The sequence below is a fragment of the Prorops nasuta genome, unplaced genomic scaffold, assembly GCF_024137725.1.
Source record: "Prorops nasuta isolate Cenicafe-Biocafe unplaced genomic scaffold, Cenicafe_Pnas_1.2 PNAS00006, whole genome shotgun sequence".
Classification (NCBI taxonomy): domain Eukaryota; kingdom Metazoa; phylum Arthropoda; class Insecta; order Hymenoptera; family Bethylidae; genus Prorops; species Prorops nasuta.
In genome coordinates, this window is record NW_027116803.1 from 2,356,642 (window position 1) to 2,373,764 (window position 17,123).

The 17,123-nt window shown below is 41.0% G+C and overlaps 1 protein-coding gene across 5 annotated transcripts in view; it reads left to right on the forward strand.

Moving 5' to 3' along the window:
• Nucleotides 1-16,864, forward strand: part of brp (bruchpilot) — a 51,786-nt gene extending 34,922 nt beyond the window's left edge. For all 5 annotated transcript variants that reach the window (XM_066728792.1, XM_066728793.1, XM_066728795.1 and 2 more), the window contains 15 exons: nucleotides 1,532-1,795; nucleotides 2,104-2,496; nucleotides 4,387-4,689; nucleotides 4,809-4,961; nucleotides 5,085-5,273; nucleotides 5,367-5,506; nucleotides 5,575-7,795; nucleotides 9,299-9,553; nucleotides 9,639-9,826; nucleotides 9,919-9,976; nucleotides 11,152-12,576; nucleotides 12,648-12,808; nucleotides 12,876-13,023; nucleotides 13,097-13,290; nucleotides 13,390-16,864. In XM_066728792.1, coding sequence (XP_066584889.1) covers nucleotides 1,532-1,795; nucleotides 2,104-2,496; nucleotides 4,387-4,689; nucleotides 4,809-4,961; nucleotides 5,085-5,273; nucleotides 5,367-5,506; nucleotides 5,575-7,795; nucleotides 9,299-9,553; nucleotides 9,639-9,826; nucleotides 9,919-9,976; nucleotides 11,152-12,576; nucleotides 12,648-12,808; nucleotides 12,876-13,023; nucleotides 13,097-13,290; nucleotides 13,390-13,471 — 6,174 coding nt within the window. In that variant the 3' untranslated portion in view covers nucleotides 13,472-16,864. The remainder of the gene's footprint in view (nucleotides 1-1,531; nucleotides 1,796-2,103; nucleotides 2,497-4,386; nucleotides 4,690-4,808; nucleotides 4,962-5,084; nucleotides 5,274-5,366; nucleotides 5,507-5,574; nucleotides 7,796-9,298; nucleotides 9,554-9,638; nucleotides 9,827-9,918; nucleotides 9,977-11,151; nucleotides 12,577-12,647; nucleotides 12,809-12,875; nucleotides 13,024-13,096; nucleotides 13,291-13,389) is intronic.
• The last annotated feature ends 259 nt before the right edge of the window (nucleotides 16,865-17,123 follow it).

Below are 17,123 nucleotides of genomic sequence, written 5' to 3' on the forward strand. Positions count from 1 at the left end.
TCGTTCAGAGACACCATCATTTATTATAATATTCATTCATTCGTGCATTTCACAGTTTAGTAATTAAATACCTGTAACGAACTCCTGTACTTGAGCTGGAAGACCAATTTATCGTTATATTTCACAAGTTCATTTACAATTCGTAAATCTCTGTTGCACTTGTTATTACACGTAGGTGAAAATAGGATGTTACGTAATCTTTCGTTTGAAAGCTACCTCGTAATTCTTAGTTTAGTCTTGTTCCTTAAGTTTATATCACGAAATGCAGTTGTAAAATGCGTAATTTTATTGCTTGTTTAAATTAGTTTGATAGATAATGCGTGTGGAAGGATGTTGAGTTGTAACTGTAGCGTGCAAAGCGATCATTTAAAATAGGAGTTTGGAGAAAGGAGGAACAGAAAAGCACATATTTTTAGAAGATTTTGCACATTAGGCACATAAACGCGCATGTGTGCGAATCTAACCGTCGATTGAGACAAGTGGAACATGCGCGCGTTCATACGACCTTATTTTTCATATTTCCTTCCGTTTCTGGCTAAACAACATTTTTGCCTTAAGTTTTAATCATCGTTGAGTTCGCGCCACTTTTTCTTTTCCCCCTTTTTTGTTTCACCAAGCTCCATTACTGTTATAAGTCGAGACAATAGCAAAACAAGCACTATTATTTCCTCCAAGTTCTCTTTATAAGTTTATATTGTAACCTTCTTTTGTAAACCACTTATCGTTCAATAAAGTATTTTTATACCCCTTTTTTACCTCAATTTATGGGATAACACCCATTATATTATATAATATAAAATATTATTATTTATAGCAACGCTTCTGTTTCTTAATTTGCCAACTGTATAATGTGTCATTTTATTATTTTCTTTGAGTAGATAACGCGCGTATTGCACATTATGCTTGTGCATAAATTATTCAGATTTTCATTTATAAAGGCAAGTAGATGTATGCTAAAACCAATTGAGATGAGCAGCTTGTTACAAGGTATGTCCGTCAATCCTATTTTTCTCATTGTACTAGCAAAATAGTCATCACTCTTAATTACTTGTGAAAAGTAGCCTAGTTTCCCAGCTGGTTAGCTCACATTTTAACTTCATTAATTATTTAAATGTATTAACAACAAACTTGGAACTCCTCGTGAATGAGACTTAGTTTAACAAATACCTTATTTTATCCGCTTCCGTTGCTTCACGCCGAAAAAAAAAGAAAAACTAACACAAGGTATACAACGAAGAAGAGTATAAATTCAAAAACTTGGATCATCAGCATTAATTAAGACTGGCTAGCATGTTCCAGTTCGGCGAGACTGAGCTAAGCTAGGCTACGAAAGTAATTATAACTTTGGACAGGAAATTTGGAGAAAATACTGAAAGAAAATTTTGCAACGCATGAATTACTAATTTTAGAAATGAGAGTTGTTCGGTATAATAGTGCGAATGAATTTGATAGAGTCGAAGAAATATGGAACAAAGGGAAAGGTAAGGGGGAGGCTTTCGTGTCTGCGGTAGTAAAGTAATTATAACTTCAGATAGAAAATTTGGAGGAGTTGCTGAAGGAGAAGGACAACCAGGTGGACATGGCGAGGGCACGGTTGACGGCCATGCAGGCTCACCAGTGCAACAGCGAGGGGGCCCTTAATAGTCTGGAGGAAGCGATTGGGGATAAGGAGAAGCAGATGGCTCAATTAAGGGAACAGCGAGATCGCGCCGAACAAGAGATCAAGGAGGAGAAGGAACTGCACGAGCGCGAAATCGCCGAGTACAAAATGAAGATCCACGCCCTAGAGTCTGAGGTCAGTCCCTGGATATTCGGATCTCTCTATCCTATTATAACACTATTCCCACTTGGAACACCTACACAATCCAAACCATTCAGAAATAGCTAAGCCGGGATCAATATTAAACCAATATTGATCCGTGTCACTTGAAATAACAAAAGCATCGAGGGATAATTTTAGTAATGATGGACGCTGCACGTGTCTCTATCACTAGCTCCTTCGATTGAATTTTTAACAAGAATGAAATACCGATTCTTTCAGGCAAATAAATTCGAGGAAAAATCAGTAAGACTGAAATAATCGTTGGAATTGATTTGTTTTAGGTGGAGAAATTGGGAGCGCGGTTGGAAAGGGCACAGGCTGAGAAGGACCGGTTAGAGGCGAAATTGGAAAGCTCGCAATCGGAACTTGGTAAAAGCAAGGCTGAGCTTGACAAAGCTGCATCGGAGGTCGGTAGGAGTGGGGCAGATTGGGAGGCAGCGAAGCAGAGGCTCACCAGACTTGAGTTGGAGAACGAGAGGCTCAGGCATGACCTTGAAAGATCACAGGCAGGCAGTTACGGACGCAGCAACATTAGCTCGTCCCAGGAGATGGACAGGGTGCAAGAAAGGGCGGAGAAGGCCGCGGCAGAATTGAGACGAGCTCAAGCCGAGCTTAGAGTTACTCAAGCTGATAACGAGAGGGCCAGGGCCGAAGCTGCGGCTCTTCAGGAAAAGGTACATTCAAACTGCTCAAAACTTTATAATTCATCGATTCGACAATACTACACTTTTATTATATGGCTTTATGGAATCATTCGACTAAATTTTAATATCATATATAGTCTATTCCGCTTTAAAATAACATCAACGAGACATAGGTTGTGTGAAGGTCCTTGAAACTTTTGACTTTGACCGTTGCAAGTACAGGAACACGCACAGACACAACATAAACACGACACTCGCGCTGCGCACTGACAATATTTACTATTTTTTCAATCATTACACGAATTATTACGAATATAAAAGCTTTAATTTTCACTTCACACTGCAATTCAATATTATTTATTTTATTTTCAAATATCATTATATTATTAATAAAGAAAAGCACGAATTTTCAATCGCAATACATCAAACGCACTACGCACTAACGATATTCACGAAATTTTTAATTATGACATTGTATTTTAAAAGATAATTTCATTGTAAATTGAGAAAAGTTCGACTACATGGACCAAACGCAATACACGTACGGCACATTGACGATATCCACAATTTTATAAGTCATGATACTGTATTTTGAAAGAAAAGTTGAGCAAAGCACGTATCCACACACAAACGCACCACGCGCACGAGGCACTGACGTTTTTCACGATTATTTCTTTAATTTCACTGTATTTTGGGATAATTTTGGATTCTGAATGGACAGAAGCACGAATTCCGCTGAATTTGTTGAAGAAAGGGGTCGGCCCCTTTCTCACTTTTTTCACTTTTCGCGCGCCCCGGTGCACTTTCCACGCTTTTCTTCAACAAATTCAGCGGAATTCGTGCTTCTGTCCATTCAGAATCCAAAATTATCTCAAAATACAGTGAAATTAAAGAAATAATCGTGAAAAACGTCAGTGCCTCGTGCGCGTGGTGCGTTTGTGTGTGGATACGTGCTTTGCTCAACTTTTCTTTCAAAATACAGTATCATGACTTATAAAATTGTGGATATCGTCAATGTGCCGTACGTGTATTGCGTTTGGTCCATGTAGTCGAACTTTTCTCAATTTACAATGAAATTATATTTTAAAATACAATGTCATAATTAAAAATTTCGTGAATATCGTTAGTGCGTAGTGCGTTTGATGTATTGCGATTGAAAATTCGTACTTTTCTTTATTAATAATATAATGATATTTGAAAATAAAATAAATAATATTGAATTGCAGTGTGAAGTGAAAATTAAGGCTTTTATATTCGTAATAATTCGTGTAATGATTGAAAAAATAGGAAATATTGTCAGTGCGCAGCGCGAGTGTAGTGTTTATGTTGTGTCTGTGCGTGTTCCTGTACCTGCAACGGCCAAAGTCAAAAGTTTCAAGGACCTTCACACAACCTATGCCTCGTTGATTTTATTTTAAAGCGGAATAGACTATGATATTATAAACAATTCATTAATTCTACCGGAAGAAAAATGATAAAATTGCAAAAGTAAATTAGTCGGAAGAAGTTTCGTTTTTGTAATACCCCAGTGGATAATGTCCTGTCTCTCAGATCTTGGCAAACCAATAGGAATGAGTTTCCAATCACACCGTGTCGTTCCAGCGCCCACATGCAATCTATTGCCGCGGGGGTAGCAGGACGAATAACGATCTAGGTAGTTAAGTGGCTGGAAAATTGCTCGCGCACACTGCTAACCTGTACCTATGCGAATTATATCATAAATTATTTCCCTGTAAATTCCAATTATCCATGTATACATACTACCTTTGGAAATTGTGTTTTTTAATCAATTTGAAAATTATTTCAATGATGAGGAGAAAGAATATTGAAGAGGGAAAGCAAAAATTCGTTAAAAAAATTGTAGTATAGATTTGACATGTTAAATTAACATTAATCAATGAGTGATCGTATAATTTTAAGGTGGAGAAAAGTCAAGGAGAGGTGTACCGGCTGAAAGCTAGGTTGGAGAACGCTCAAGGTGAGCAGGAGAGTTTGCGGGACGAGTACGATAGGGCGCAAGCTTCAGTCGCCAGGCTCCACTCTGAGAGGGACAAGGCCGTTGGCGAGCTCGAGAAAGCACAGGAGGAACTCGAACGCACCCAGGCAACCTTAGGTAAAGCCCAATTGCAGCAGGACAAGCTGCAAAATCTTCTGGACAAAGCACAGAGCGAGGTGGATAAACTTCAGGAGAAGCTTGAGAAAGCGCAGACAGAAGTGCGAAAGGTAAATTTTATTACAACTGCAGTATCGTAATCATTTGCTTCTTAAAATACACAAAAGTAAAGTTCTCATGTATAACTAAACAACTATTGAGATTTGTTATAAAACATTAATTTTTCCAGATGCAAATGGAACGAGAGAAGCAAAACTACGATTTTGACAACATTCAAAGTCAATTGGACAAGGCACTTGGCCAAGCAACTAGAATGCAGAAGGAAAAAGAAGCAATTCAACTGGATATTGATCGCCTGCAGGATAAATACGAAAAAGCTCAAGTAAGTTTGCCGGAAAAGTTTTCTTCGCGAATAGCCTCCAATAATGTTATCCATTTATACAGGTACTTGTAGTACTAAACAGCAGTAAATTCTTTCACTAGTAATCAAGCACTTTACTTGCAGCTATTCATGCAGCGATTGCAAAAAGAAAGAGATAGCTTCCAGGAGGAGATGGAGAAGCTTCGGGAAAGGTTGGAGTTCCAACAGAATCACATAACGAAGCTACAACGAGAAAAGGAAAATCTGCTGTCCGAGCTTGATTTAGTTAAGGAAAGATGGGAGAAAGCACACAACGCCCATCAGAAGCTCACGGTAAGAAAAAAAAAAAGTTCAAAATCTTTTCACACTTAAGATGATTATTTATTGAACACAAAAAGTAACCAACTATTACTCATTTTGCATTAGCTGGAGAAGGACGACGCTATTACAAAGATCGAGATTCTAACCGACAGGTTGGAAAAAGCTCAATACTCGATGAACAAGGCTCACGAGGAACGCGAGAACGCCAGTAAAGAGTTCGAAAAGATGTTGGAAAAATACGACAGGTATAACGGAGGATTAATTTAAAATCAATATTTATATTTAAAAGAGTAAGGCAATAAAATAATTTTAGGGCTCAAAACGAGGTATTCCGACTACAGAATCGGGTCGAGGTATTGGAGGCCGATAAGGACCGTTTGGAGTTAGAGTCGGAGAAGCAGCAGATGCTGGCTTCGAAGAGCAGGGAGGAATCTAGGAAAGCTCAGGAGGAGCTGGCGAGGGTACAGGAGATGTACGACCGGGCGGCTCTGCAACTGGGTAGAACCAAGGAGCACGAGGAGAAGTCCAAGGAGGATTTGGATCGTCTAACGGTTGATCTTGAAATGGTACGGGAGCGTTACGAGAAGACGCAGATAGAGATGCGTCGTTTGCAGAACGAGCGAGAGAAGTTGGTGGCCGACAACGAGAGGATCACTTTTGAATTGGAGAGAGCCCATTCGCAGCTGAACAAGGCTCAGGCTGCCACGGAGAAGACGCAGGAGGAGTTGACCAGGATGCAGATGGAGATCGAGAAGATGTACGAGAAGCACGACCGGCAACAGGCGGAAGTGCGGAAAGCTCAAGCGGAAGCGGAGAGACTCCGGACGGAAGCGGAGAGCGCGAGGGAGGAAAGCGAGAGGTACGCTTCTCGCTTCGGGAAATATCAGGAGTCGCAGGAGCGGCACAAGGAGGAGCACGAGTGGGCCAAGCTGGAGGTGGAGCGTCTTCGGGACCGGCTGGAGAAGACGATCGCGGAGTTGGAGAGGACTCGGCGCGCCGAGCAGGAAACCTCCCGTCTGCGTGCCGATCTGGAACGGGCGGAGGGGGTGCGAGGTAAATACCAGTACGAGCAGGAGAAGTGGCAGAGCGAGGGTAGTAGGCTACAGCAGGAGGTGGATAAGCTGCGGGAGCGGCTGGAGAGTCGAGAGGCGGAGACCAAGCGCAACCAGGCGACGATAGCCGAACTCGAGACGAAGCTGCACGAGACGCAGCTGCAGCTTGAGAGGATGAAGGAGGAATCCGCCAAGGTCACGGAAGTGCAGGAGCGCAGCAAGGCGGATGTCGAGAGGGCCAAGATCGAGTTGGAGAAGATTCGCGATCGGCACGACAAGATGAAGCTGAAGGCCGACTCGCTGGAGGCGGACAATGAAAAATTGCGGGTGGAGATCATCAGATTGGAAAGGCTGATGCAGACCGAAGGTAAAACAAGGTCGGAGAGTGCGAGTATCGAGGTGGAGAGGTTGAGGGCTAGCTTGGACAAGGCGATAGTCGCTCGGGACCAGGTGGAGCTAGAGGCTGGCCGATTGGCCAAGGAGCTGGAAAAATCGCAGATTCAACTTAGCAGGTTCCAGCAAGCTGCTGCGGCCAGCGCGAGGGACCAGGAGCGAATCGCTCAAGAGATGAACGTCCTGCGGGAGGAAAGGGATGCCATGAAACAGGAGCTCATCAGGTTCCAGACTCAGCAGCAGCAGCAGCAACAGCAGCAACAGATTGCCGGCAACGAGGAGCTGATGCGCGCGCAGCACGAGCTGCAGCTGGCGCAGAGGGAACGCGATAAGATGGCGGCCATTTTGGAGAACCGTGAGAAGCACTCGGAGAAGATCGAGAAGCTGAAGGAGAAGCTGGAGGCGGAGGCGAAGCAGCTGCGATTGGAGAGGGATCAGCTGGTGGTGCAGTTGGAGAAGAGCCAGGAGATGTTGGTGAACTTCCAGCAGGAGTTGAATGCGAACGAGGCGGAATTGGAGAAGCAGCGGGAGGAGGTGCACCGGCTGCAGCAGCTGCAGCAACAGTGGACGCACGCACAGACGTCCGATCGAGCCTCGAAGGAGGCCCTGGAGGCGCAAATGCGAGAGGTCCAGAAGCTCAATCAGCAGGTGCAGAGTCTCACGCAGGCTCAGTCGAAGGAGAGGCAGCGCGCCGAGCAAGCGGAGAAACGCGTGCAGGAACTGCAGAAGCAGTTGGCCAGCAGAACCGCGGAGTCCGGGGCGCCGGCCAACGAGGCACAAATGGAACAGTGGAGGAAACTGTGCGAGAGCGAAAAGCAACGCGCCGATACCGCAGAGAGGAACGCGACGGAGCTGCAGAAAAGGATTCAGAACACCGAGAGGCAGCTGCATGCGCAGCAACAGCAGATACAGCAAATGCAACAGCAACTGCAGCAGCAGCAGCAACAACCGCAGCAGAACGGACAGGAAGTATCGAGGCTCCGAAACGAATTGGATCGTGCGCGCGAGGAGGTTAAACAGGCATTGGTCGAACGCGAGCGCTTCCAGGCTCAACTTGAGATGCTCTGCCAGGAACTCGAGAAAAATCAGGTTAGCCAACCACCACCAACAACAACACCTACTCGTATCGGCTGGTGCTGCCCGCTCGCTCGCTACGCTCACACCTGCACTCTGCCTCACTTGTATTATACAGTTATCGAACCTCGAACTTTCGACCATTTCACCAGAATCGACGAAGAACCACTCCACTACTCGTACACTCTACTCGTTCATTGATCATAAGATGCCAAAATCGGATTGCTCACATTCTTCGTGTTCTTCTTCTTCATCTTTCTATAGTTTTTAGAATTTTTCAATCTCATTCTCTTCGTCTTTTTAATCTTGCTCGTATATTATGTTTTTATTGCTCGAATGTTACCTTGGCACGAACCAATATTACTATATTACACTTGCTACGTTTAATGACTTTCATTCAATTGTTCGATTTACAATTTTCCTTCTTCCAAAATCATAGTTTTCCAATTTTCATTATTCCTTAAAATATTTTCACTTCTATAAACTAAATTTAATCTGATCATACCGAAACAGACAAGATAAGTTAAAATCCATAAGTGTGTATCTGCTGCATATTCTGTTTAATTTTTTTTATTACTGTTGTCATTATTTGCGATTGTTATAATTTTCATATTATTGTAATTATTATTATTTATCGTAGTCCTTACTTCTATTTTTCTTCTATTATTATTGTCGATGTTATTATTATTAATGCGATTACATTTTATATTGTATTCTATATATTTACTATTGTTGTTCTTATGAAAGCATTATGCGTAAATGTTTTTTCTGTACATACTCGATTATAATATAGTATTTCATGGATGAAGCACGTCTCGCGTCAGTAGGACTCGAGGATTCAAGTTATCTCGTAAATTAAATTTGAGATCATTTCCCTTCGTCTCTCTTTAAATACTTTAATTGATTTTCAATATCCCATTCGAAAACTATGCGAGGCGAGCTTTGTTCCATCAATGTTCACTTTCTCTTTGAATGTCATATCATATATATTCTTGTTATTGTAATTGCTGTGAATTATTAATTATTTTGTTTCACGTGTGAAATATGGTGACAACATAGAGTCACCTAAAATTTTACAGCATGCACTGCATTAGTGCACTTAATGAAATTTTATAGCATATTATGATTCTGTACAAGGTATACATCTCTATTTTAGCTCATGTACATTTGTTGTATTTAAGCGTTACCTGTGTTTTTTTATCACTCACCTGTGTATATATAATACGAGTATAGTAATGGTTTATCCATTATCATGTTTACAATTGTCATGCTCCAACTGTGAGAATTCTCGTTCATCAACGCACTGTAAGCTTTTCGAATTTGCTGCATTTGCGTCGCTAAAAAAATTATTAATTTATCGATATTCGATTAAACGTAGAGGACAAAAATAGAAAATTAATTAAAGGAGTTTGAAATATCAGCATGAATTCGAAAGGAGTATAGTTTTGTTGGAAAAAATGAGCTGGGATTAGCAGAGATCCGTGAAGATTTGTGTGGTTGAATTGGAAACTTTTGCAGGTCGATTTGCACGAGGCGAACAAGAAACTGCAAGCTGGCGCCGCGAAGGCTGGCGATACTACGCAGGAGAGGAGACAATTGGAAGAGCAAAAACGCCAACTCGAAGAACAGAGGAGGCAGATGGAGGAACGAGCAAAGTCCGTAGATCAGAAAGTTAGAACAATAGAGGAGAGGGAGAGGCAGCTCCAAAATCTCGATCAAGAACTCAAGAAACGAAAAGCGAAAATGGATCAGCTGGAACAGCAATTGCAGAAGGTTCGTATAAAACTCTGTAAATGTATATATTTATAAAATTAATAGATCTTTTGTAATTTTAAATAACGTAATTGATTTGCATTAGACCGGTGGTGCCCCGGACAAAAGATTGGCAGAATTGCAGAAATCATTGGAGATTGCGGAAAGAGAGTTGGAAAAATCAAAGGAGGATGCTGGAAGAAGTGCAGCAGAAACGGAAAGATTATTGCAGCTTGTGCAAATGACTCAGGAGGAACAGAACTCCAAAGAAAAACAGATCAGAGAGCTATCGGAGTAAGTATATTGCTTTATGGAGCAAACTTTGCAGAATTAATGTACCGAGAGGATGAAAATAAACATTAATCGAAATCTATTTATTATTTTAGTGCACTGAAAGTCGCACAAGCAAAACTGAAACAAGCCGTGACTGCACAGCAACAAGAGGTCAGTGAAAAGTTTTTATTGCCTGCATATTCGATAACTGTGACCCTATTAATATTCAACTGTAGCTAATAAATGACTAGATTGTAATATTTAATAAGTATGCAACGTCCATTAATATTCATGATTGAATAATAACATTATTTTTATATTTCCACGCTGCTTCTGGATTCCATCTACTAAAAACACGCAAATGACGTACTGCTTCCCATATATTTGTCAATTTGCTCACTTTATTTCACTCCTTCATTAATTTTCATTATTTTCGCATTATCATTACTCTCTCTCCATTCCTCTTCGGGATTGACCAAAATCTCAACTTCGTCTAAAAAACAAATCAAACAAAAAACGATTTAACGCTGTATACCAAACAGGCGGGACCCGCTGGTTTCCTGAAAAGCTTGTTCTAAGATCGATTTACGTTGGAAATGCCTTCTCCGTTCTTTTTAGTACAATTTGCATATTAAGCGAACTTACAAGTATACAAAAATGGTTGATTATATGATCTAACGAATGATCTACGGATCCAACATGTGTGAAAATCATACGTGAAGAATATAGGATAATTATTTTGCGTAATGCTGCGAGACCATTGTTAACGTATTTAATAATTCAAGAAGCCAGTGGTGGTAACAATAATAAATGCTAATTATAATTAAATAGCTATATCGAAGAGAAAATCGTCGAGTGAGAGAAAAATACGAGAAGATGCAAGAAGAGGGAAAAAAGGCATCGATAAAATTCGCGCTGCTATTATTATTACGATTATCATCATCATCATCATCATCATTAGCTGTAACCGGATGAACGATATTCAAACGCAGTGTACAGATGCGTGATGACGAATGTAAACATGCACACAAATACACGTATATTTCATTCTACGTAAGGGGAAGAACAGGAGAAAAAGGGAAATGATGGAGATTTTTCGAATCACCTGTGTGTATAACGGTTCAATGGCTTTACATGTAACGTTGATTCTGAACAAGACATAAGAAGTTATTATGCAGTAATTAAGATAAGAGGCATTTGTTTAACGAAAAATAAACGAAGAAGAGAAATATTTGGTCCCCGAAAAATTTCCCTCCCTTCCCGTCCATTTCCTACTTTGATTTTCTTCTGTCTCTGTTATCGCTTATTCATTTTGCACCCACACGTGTGACGTTACCTGCGAACAGCTGACACCTTCCGAGGAGAGCGAGCAGGACTTTAACAGGACGAAGGACAACGAGTCCTGGAAGAGAGAAATCGAGGCTAAGAATAGAAGGATCGTTGAATTGGAGGCAAAAGTAGCTATGCAAGGTCACTGCGAGCCATGGAAGAGAAAGAGAAAACTGAAGGAGGAGGGGAAATTGGTGCATCCGGAGGACGACGAGGAGAGCGAACTACTCAGGATGTCCATAAAAGACGCCAAAAAGTCCGATGAGATCTTGATGAAAGGAATCGAGGCGAGAAATCGGCGAATTTTAGAACTGGACGAGAAGCTGGAAGAGGTTTGTCTGGAGAAGAACGAATTATTGAAACAAATGGAGCTGATTGGCTGTAGAATCGTCGAGTTGGAGACCCTGATGGAGCGTCAAGGTCATCCTGCAAGCGACGAATCGTTGAGGAAAGAGCTGGAGACGAAGGAACATCGAATAGTCGATCTCGAGGGAGAGATTGCGACTTTGGAGAACTTCCTGAAAGAGCACGCTGATGCTGAAAACGTTCGTGAAATGGAGCTGATTATAGAGAGGAAGAGCAGGAGGATCGACGAGCTGGAGGAGACCGTTGCAGAATTTGAGGACTTTCTCAAGCAAAATCCTGACGTTAAGGATTTGCACGATCTTCGGGAGCAAGTGACGATTGGCGCACGGCGAATCCAGGAGTTGGAACGTTGGATCCAGAAGAACGCGAGCGTCAAGGACGCTAGGTTCGACCAGTCGAGAGTTCTAGGATTGGAGGAGATGGTGACGAATCTAGAACTTTACGTGAAGGAGCACAATGTCGATGTGTTGAAGCAAAAGCTTCAGGATCGAGAATGTAGAATCGAACAGTTGCAGGGTCGTGTGAATTCTCTGGAGAAAGAAGCACTTAGAACGGAAGAGAACAGGAGAACTGAGTCGTTCGAAGATAAGAAAGTCGAGGAGCAACATTTTGAGAAGGAGAGGAAGATGAAGGAGATGGAACACGAGGTTTCGGAGAAGGACGATAAGATTCAAGACTGCGAGCATCGGATAAGCGAGTACAAGGACGAGATCGATACTTTGCGGAAGGTCATGCTAGATTTGGAGAAAGAGATCAAGGAGTACGAGGCTGAAGACATTGGAGTTTTGAAGGAAGAAATCAGGGTTAGGGACGAAAGGATACTCCAACTGGAGGACGAGCTGGATTCTCTCGAAAGGGCCTTCAACGATCGAATCGATCTCGAACAAATAGAGGAATTGGTGAACGTTGTCAAAGACAAAGAAGACAAGGAGTTGGAATATCTGAGAGATCTTGAGAGAAAGAACAACAGAATCGAGGAGTTGAACGAAGCGCTGAGAGAAAGCGTTATGATCGCCGGTGAAAGCGAGCAAAAGTTCAAAGATGAAGAAAAACTTAAGTTAACTGCTCTTCAAAGGGTAAATATTAATTAAAACCTATCTTTAATTTCATTATTAGCTAATATATTTATGCAGTCCGTTGATTCTAGGTTAGTAAGTTGGAACAAAGAATAGCATCTATTCAATCTGCATCTGCTTTGAAGTGCAGCACCTGTAAGCCTTTGTTGTCTAAATTAACGAAAGCTGAGAAAAAGCTTCAGATACTCGTTGAGGAAAGGACTTCGCATTTGGCTGATCTTTACCAAATGAAGTATGTGAATGTTTGTTTTACAGTTTAACACAATTAAACATTATTTAATTCACTTTGATTTTTAAAGGCGCGAAGCTTTAAAAGCTGCTGTTTCTGAGAAAGATGCACATCTTGCACTGCTCGAGCTTTCGGGGGTCAAAACAGCAGCCCAAATTGAACAGGTTGAGAAATTAAACGCAGAGAGAAATCAGCTTTTGGAGAGGCTCAAGAAAGAAGTAATTATTGCTCGTTGTAAAGTGTCTAATATAGGATTTTCGCAATTTTAGAATAATTAATAACGGTTTTTAGGATGAGAAGTGTATAGAGTTATCGATCGACAAAGTTCCCTCGGATCCGGATGATTCCTTAGAATTGCTTACAGAAATGTTGGATTTATCCGACGAAGAGTACGAGACTGATGAGACCATTACCAACAGTCCTACAAATGATGCGGATTTATCAAGACTTTTCGCATCCAATGGAAATAGACACAACAGTCATGCGTGAGTAATACATTTCGATGACAAAAGACAATTTTCAAAATTTCTAATCGATGACAGTTTATAGTATTAGGACTGATGAAAAATTTAATGACTCAACAGGCCAAGGGTAGCGAGTTTAGTGGATAAAGCGAGCCAGGGTGAGCAGTTGGAGAACAGGGATACCAGTAAGGATAGCAGATAAGTAGCCGATACCTTTGCTGTATCGGAGAATGGGGCTGGGGTAACTTGGCTCCTCGATGTTGTCACGTGCACACAAACACACACAATCGTAGAAGTTACCTAGAAAATTTCTAGAATCGTAGAAAGTACCAACAACAAACTACAAGAACATCAACAGCAACAATGATTCCCGCCTGTGTTGTTCGTCCACATCTCCATCTTCATCCTCCCAATAGTCATCTTCATCATCTTCATCTTCATCATTGTATATCCGTCGTTTGCAAGTAATTGTTGTTGCGCTTCGAGGATCCTGCTCCTTTTCTTTACTAAGAAGAATACATGGAACGACCAAACCACCCAATGACTGCTTATCACGCGAATGCCAACGTTTAATTTCATAGCTTCTCGACCATTTACGAAGAAGGAATACGTTAGTTTTCTTCGTAAAGCAAGATGAATCGTGAAAATAAAAACCCCTGAATTTGATCTCAAAAGTCTATAGACTCGATGGATGCACCACGGAAGTAGTGTAACGCGACAATTCAAAACATTGATCTGAGTTCGGTAATCGTGTGATCCTTTCGAATTCCCGATTCTCACGCGTCATCGCGCTAATTAGATTAGCCAATGTGACAAAACAGCAGCCAATTGTAAGGGCAGCAGACTTATTTTATTATTATTGTTTTTTTGGATTTCTTACTACGGGTCCAAAGTCGTCGTTGTGTAATGAGAATTATAATTCTAGTTTAACGGGAGTCGGCAGTAAATTTACAAAGAGAGAAATTACCAAAAAAAAAAAAAAAAAAAAGAAAGAAACAGGACGAAGGAAGAACCATGTGACATTACGAGATAATCTATTATAAGCAATATATTGTGTATTTTGCGGAAAGGGGAATGGCTGAGCGGATGATCCGAGGTAAACCGTAGCGCAGAGGTTTAGAATTTAATGCAAGTCGGAGAGGAAAATGGTGCTGATTAGATTTCAAGATGACAATAAACTGGAAGATAGAAAAAAAAGCACATATGGAAAGTGCCGTTAAATTGTTCAGCCCTAAAAGCATCGAGAAAGCGTAAAATACGAAAGAAGATATGGGAATAAACCGAGGTGAAATGAGGAGGATGAAGCGAATCGTAGATTTCCTAATGGACAGTATTACGTTAGCTCCCCAATCCACTCGTAGAGCCATACGTTGTCGTCTGTTTAGATTTGTTAATTGCAACAGTGTTTATCGTTCAAAGTTGCAATAAAATAGTAGATAGTGAAAAAAAAAACACATTATAGCGCAAACTGTCGTGTTTCCTTGTGTACGAAAATGCGAAAAGCAGCTGAAAATCTAACGAAGAGTCAACGATTTTTCGGTCTATGGGTAAAACCTATATAGAGATTTTCGCAAAGGCTCTATTGGCAATTTCGTGAAGGAAAAATAGCACCGGATTAATATTTCCCTCCTCCAGTTTGACTCGTCGCGGCTCTTTGGCACAGGGACGTAAATCGATAATCAATAATATGTTTACGATTCCCTGGGTTCCTCGAAGGGTCACGGCGAGAGTCCCCGGACAGTTACACGTTAACCGATACGCAGCTGATTTCTGCGCAAGTTGCGTAAGTCTTAAGGTTCGCGTAGGAGAATCGCAGGCGGAGATCAGGAGAACTGACTCGAGGCACTAAAAAATCGGTTGTAAATAATATTTATGAAATTCTCTTGAACCCCCATACGCCATTATTTCCTCGCTAATCGTGAAGGAGAGCTCGGAAGACCCACCCAAATCCGCTCCAAATCTCTTAAATCCATTCCCCAGTACTATTTCTCCCAAACCTTAGGCTAAACATGTACCTTACATTATTAGCATAAACATAAATCTATAAATATAGATGATAAAGATAAAGAAATAAATATATCGCGGGGGAACCCATTAAGCGTTCGATTCACGCCAATTAAGTGATTCTTGTACTGGTTAGCCCGCATATGGAGGGGAAAGGGCAAATATTGGTGTTCGAATATTTTGGCAAGGATAATCCATTTAATACACGTATACACATTATATATCATAATACTATAAGTATACATGGCTGAAATTATCGTGTACGTATTTATATCGTTCCCGCTTTCCCGGTGTAATTATTGCTGACACAATTAGACATATACTATATTATTAAGCGCTGATGGAAGATTTATCATAATCGAATGGAAATTTTCACCCACCGATCGAGTTATCTTGTTACATAAAGTGGAAGTAAATCTGGCTTTTCCCTTTCCTCCCCCTATGCTTAGGCACGTAAATTCTTATTGTGAATTGTAAGACTCGCGCCAAGGGTAACGGCGAGATTGATCGTTTAAATAAGGGATAAAAGTTATTGATGAAGATGCGAGGACGAGTATCAAAGCGATTGAAAATTTCCATTAAACGATGGCCTTGAACCCTACAACCTACACCAATCTTTCATCCCCCGCTTAATTCGAAAACCAATTCGAAATTTATCTCGACACTCGACAGGCATTTTGCGAAAGCGCCCTTCGTCGTGATTCTTATAGCTATTAGTTACGAGGCTTCAAGGCTATCGTATTCACAATATTTTCTCGCTGATATTTCACCTCTCATGCGAGAAGCGAGTTTATTGAGAGAGAAAAAAATGCTGGGAATGGGTTGTTCGCGTAATTAAAAAGAGAAATGGGAAAAGAGTGTGTAAGTGGAGGAAGCGAGGAAAATGAGAAGTCCAAAGGAATAGAATCTCGAGAACCACCACGATCCATGATCGTTCGAATGTCGAATTATCAGTGAACCGGAAGCACGCCTTGTGTGTGTATGTGTGTGCGCGTGTGTGCGTGTATGCGTGTGTGATTGATCGAAGGTTGGCGATAGGGAGAAAAGAAAAAGATGAGAAGATTAGTTAACGTATGCCATCGTACCATATCAAGCCTATATCATCGTGTTACGTCATATATATATATATATAAATATATATATAAGCTGAAACAAATGGAATATTAACGTTAATCGATACGATTGTTAAAAAGGGGAGTGAGTGTTTATGGTGCGCGCGCGCGTGCGTTCCTTTTCCAATCGAGTTTTCCTCAGGGTCGTTTGCCCTATCAACTTGCGGGCTAAGTTGCAACCGATTTATCTTTCGTGACACGCGCCTCATCCAAGATTTTTCTTCGTTTTCGCCGCAGTGCAGGCAATCCTGCGCGTTCCACAGTCCTTTCGTGCAAAAACTATAAGAGAACATTTTTGATTCACTCTTTTTTACCCATAAAATCGTAGAATATCGTTTCTATATTCTTTTTCTGTTTATTGTTGCATTTAAACTTTCAAGCAAAACTCGCAATGAAAAGCTATATTTTCCGTAATATTTTTTTGAATATAAATAACGATTCCAGAAGAGGAAAAATAAGAGAAAAATATAATGTTCAGCGCGACTCGAACGCCGGAACGTCTTGGCTCCTCCCGCCTCCTTTTTTAAAATTTCCAATTTCTACGTGTTATTATCTCCGATAGGAATAAACCGAGAGAAGCAGAGTACGAGAAGAAGGATCAGGGGTGTATTGGAATTAATTATATATTCTCTACGTGGATAACGTTCATCATTGATAAAGATGCAATACTTGTTTCATTCGCGTGTATATATATCTAAGAGGACGATAATAAAATTTGTGACTGAAGAGAAAGGAAGA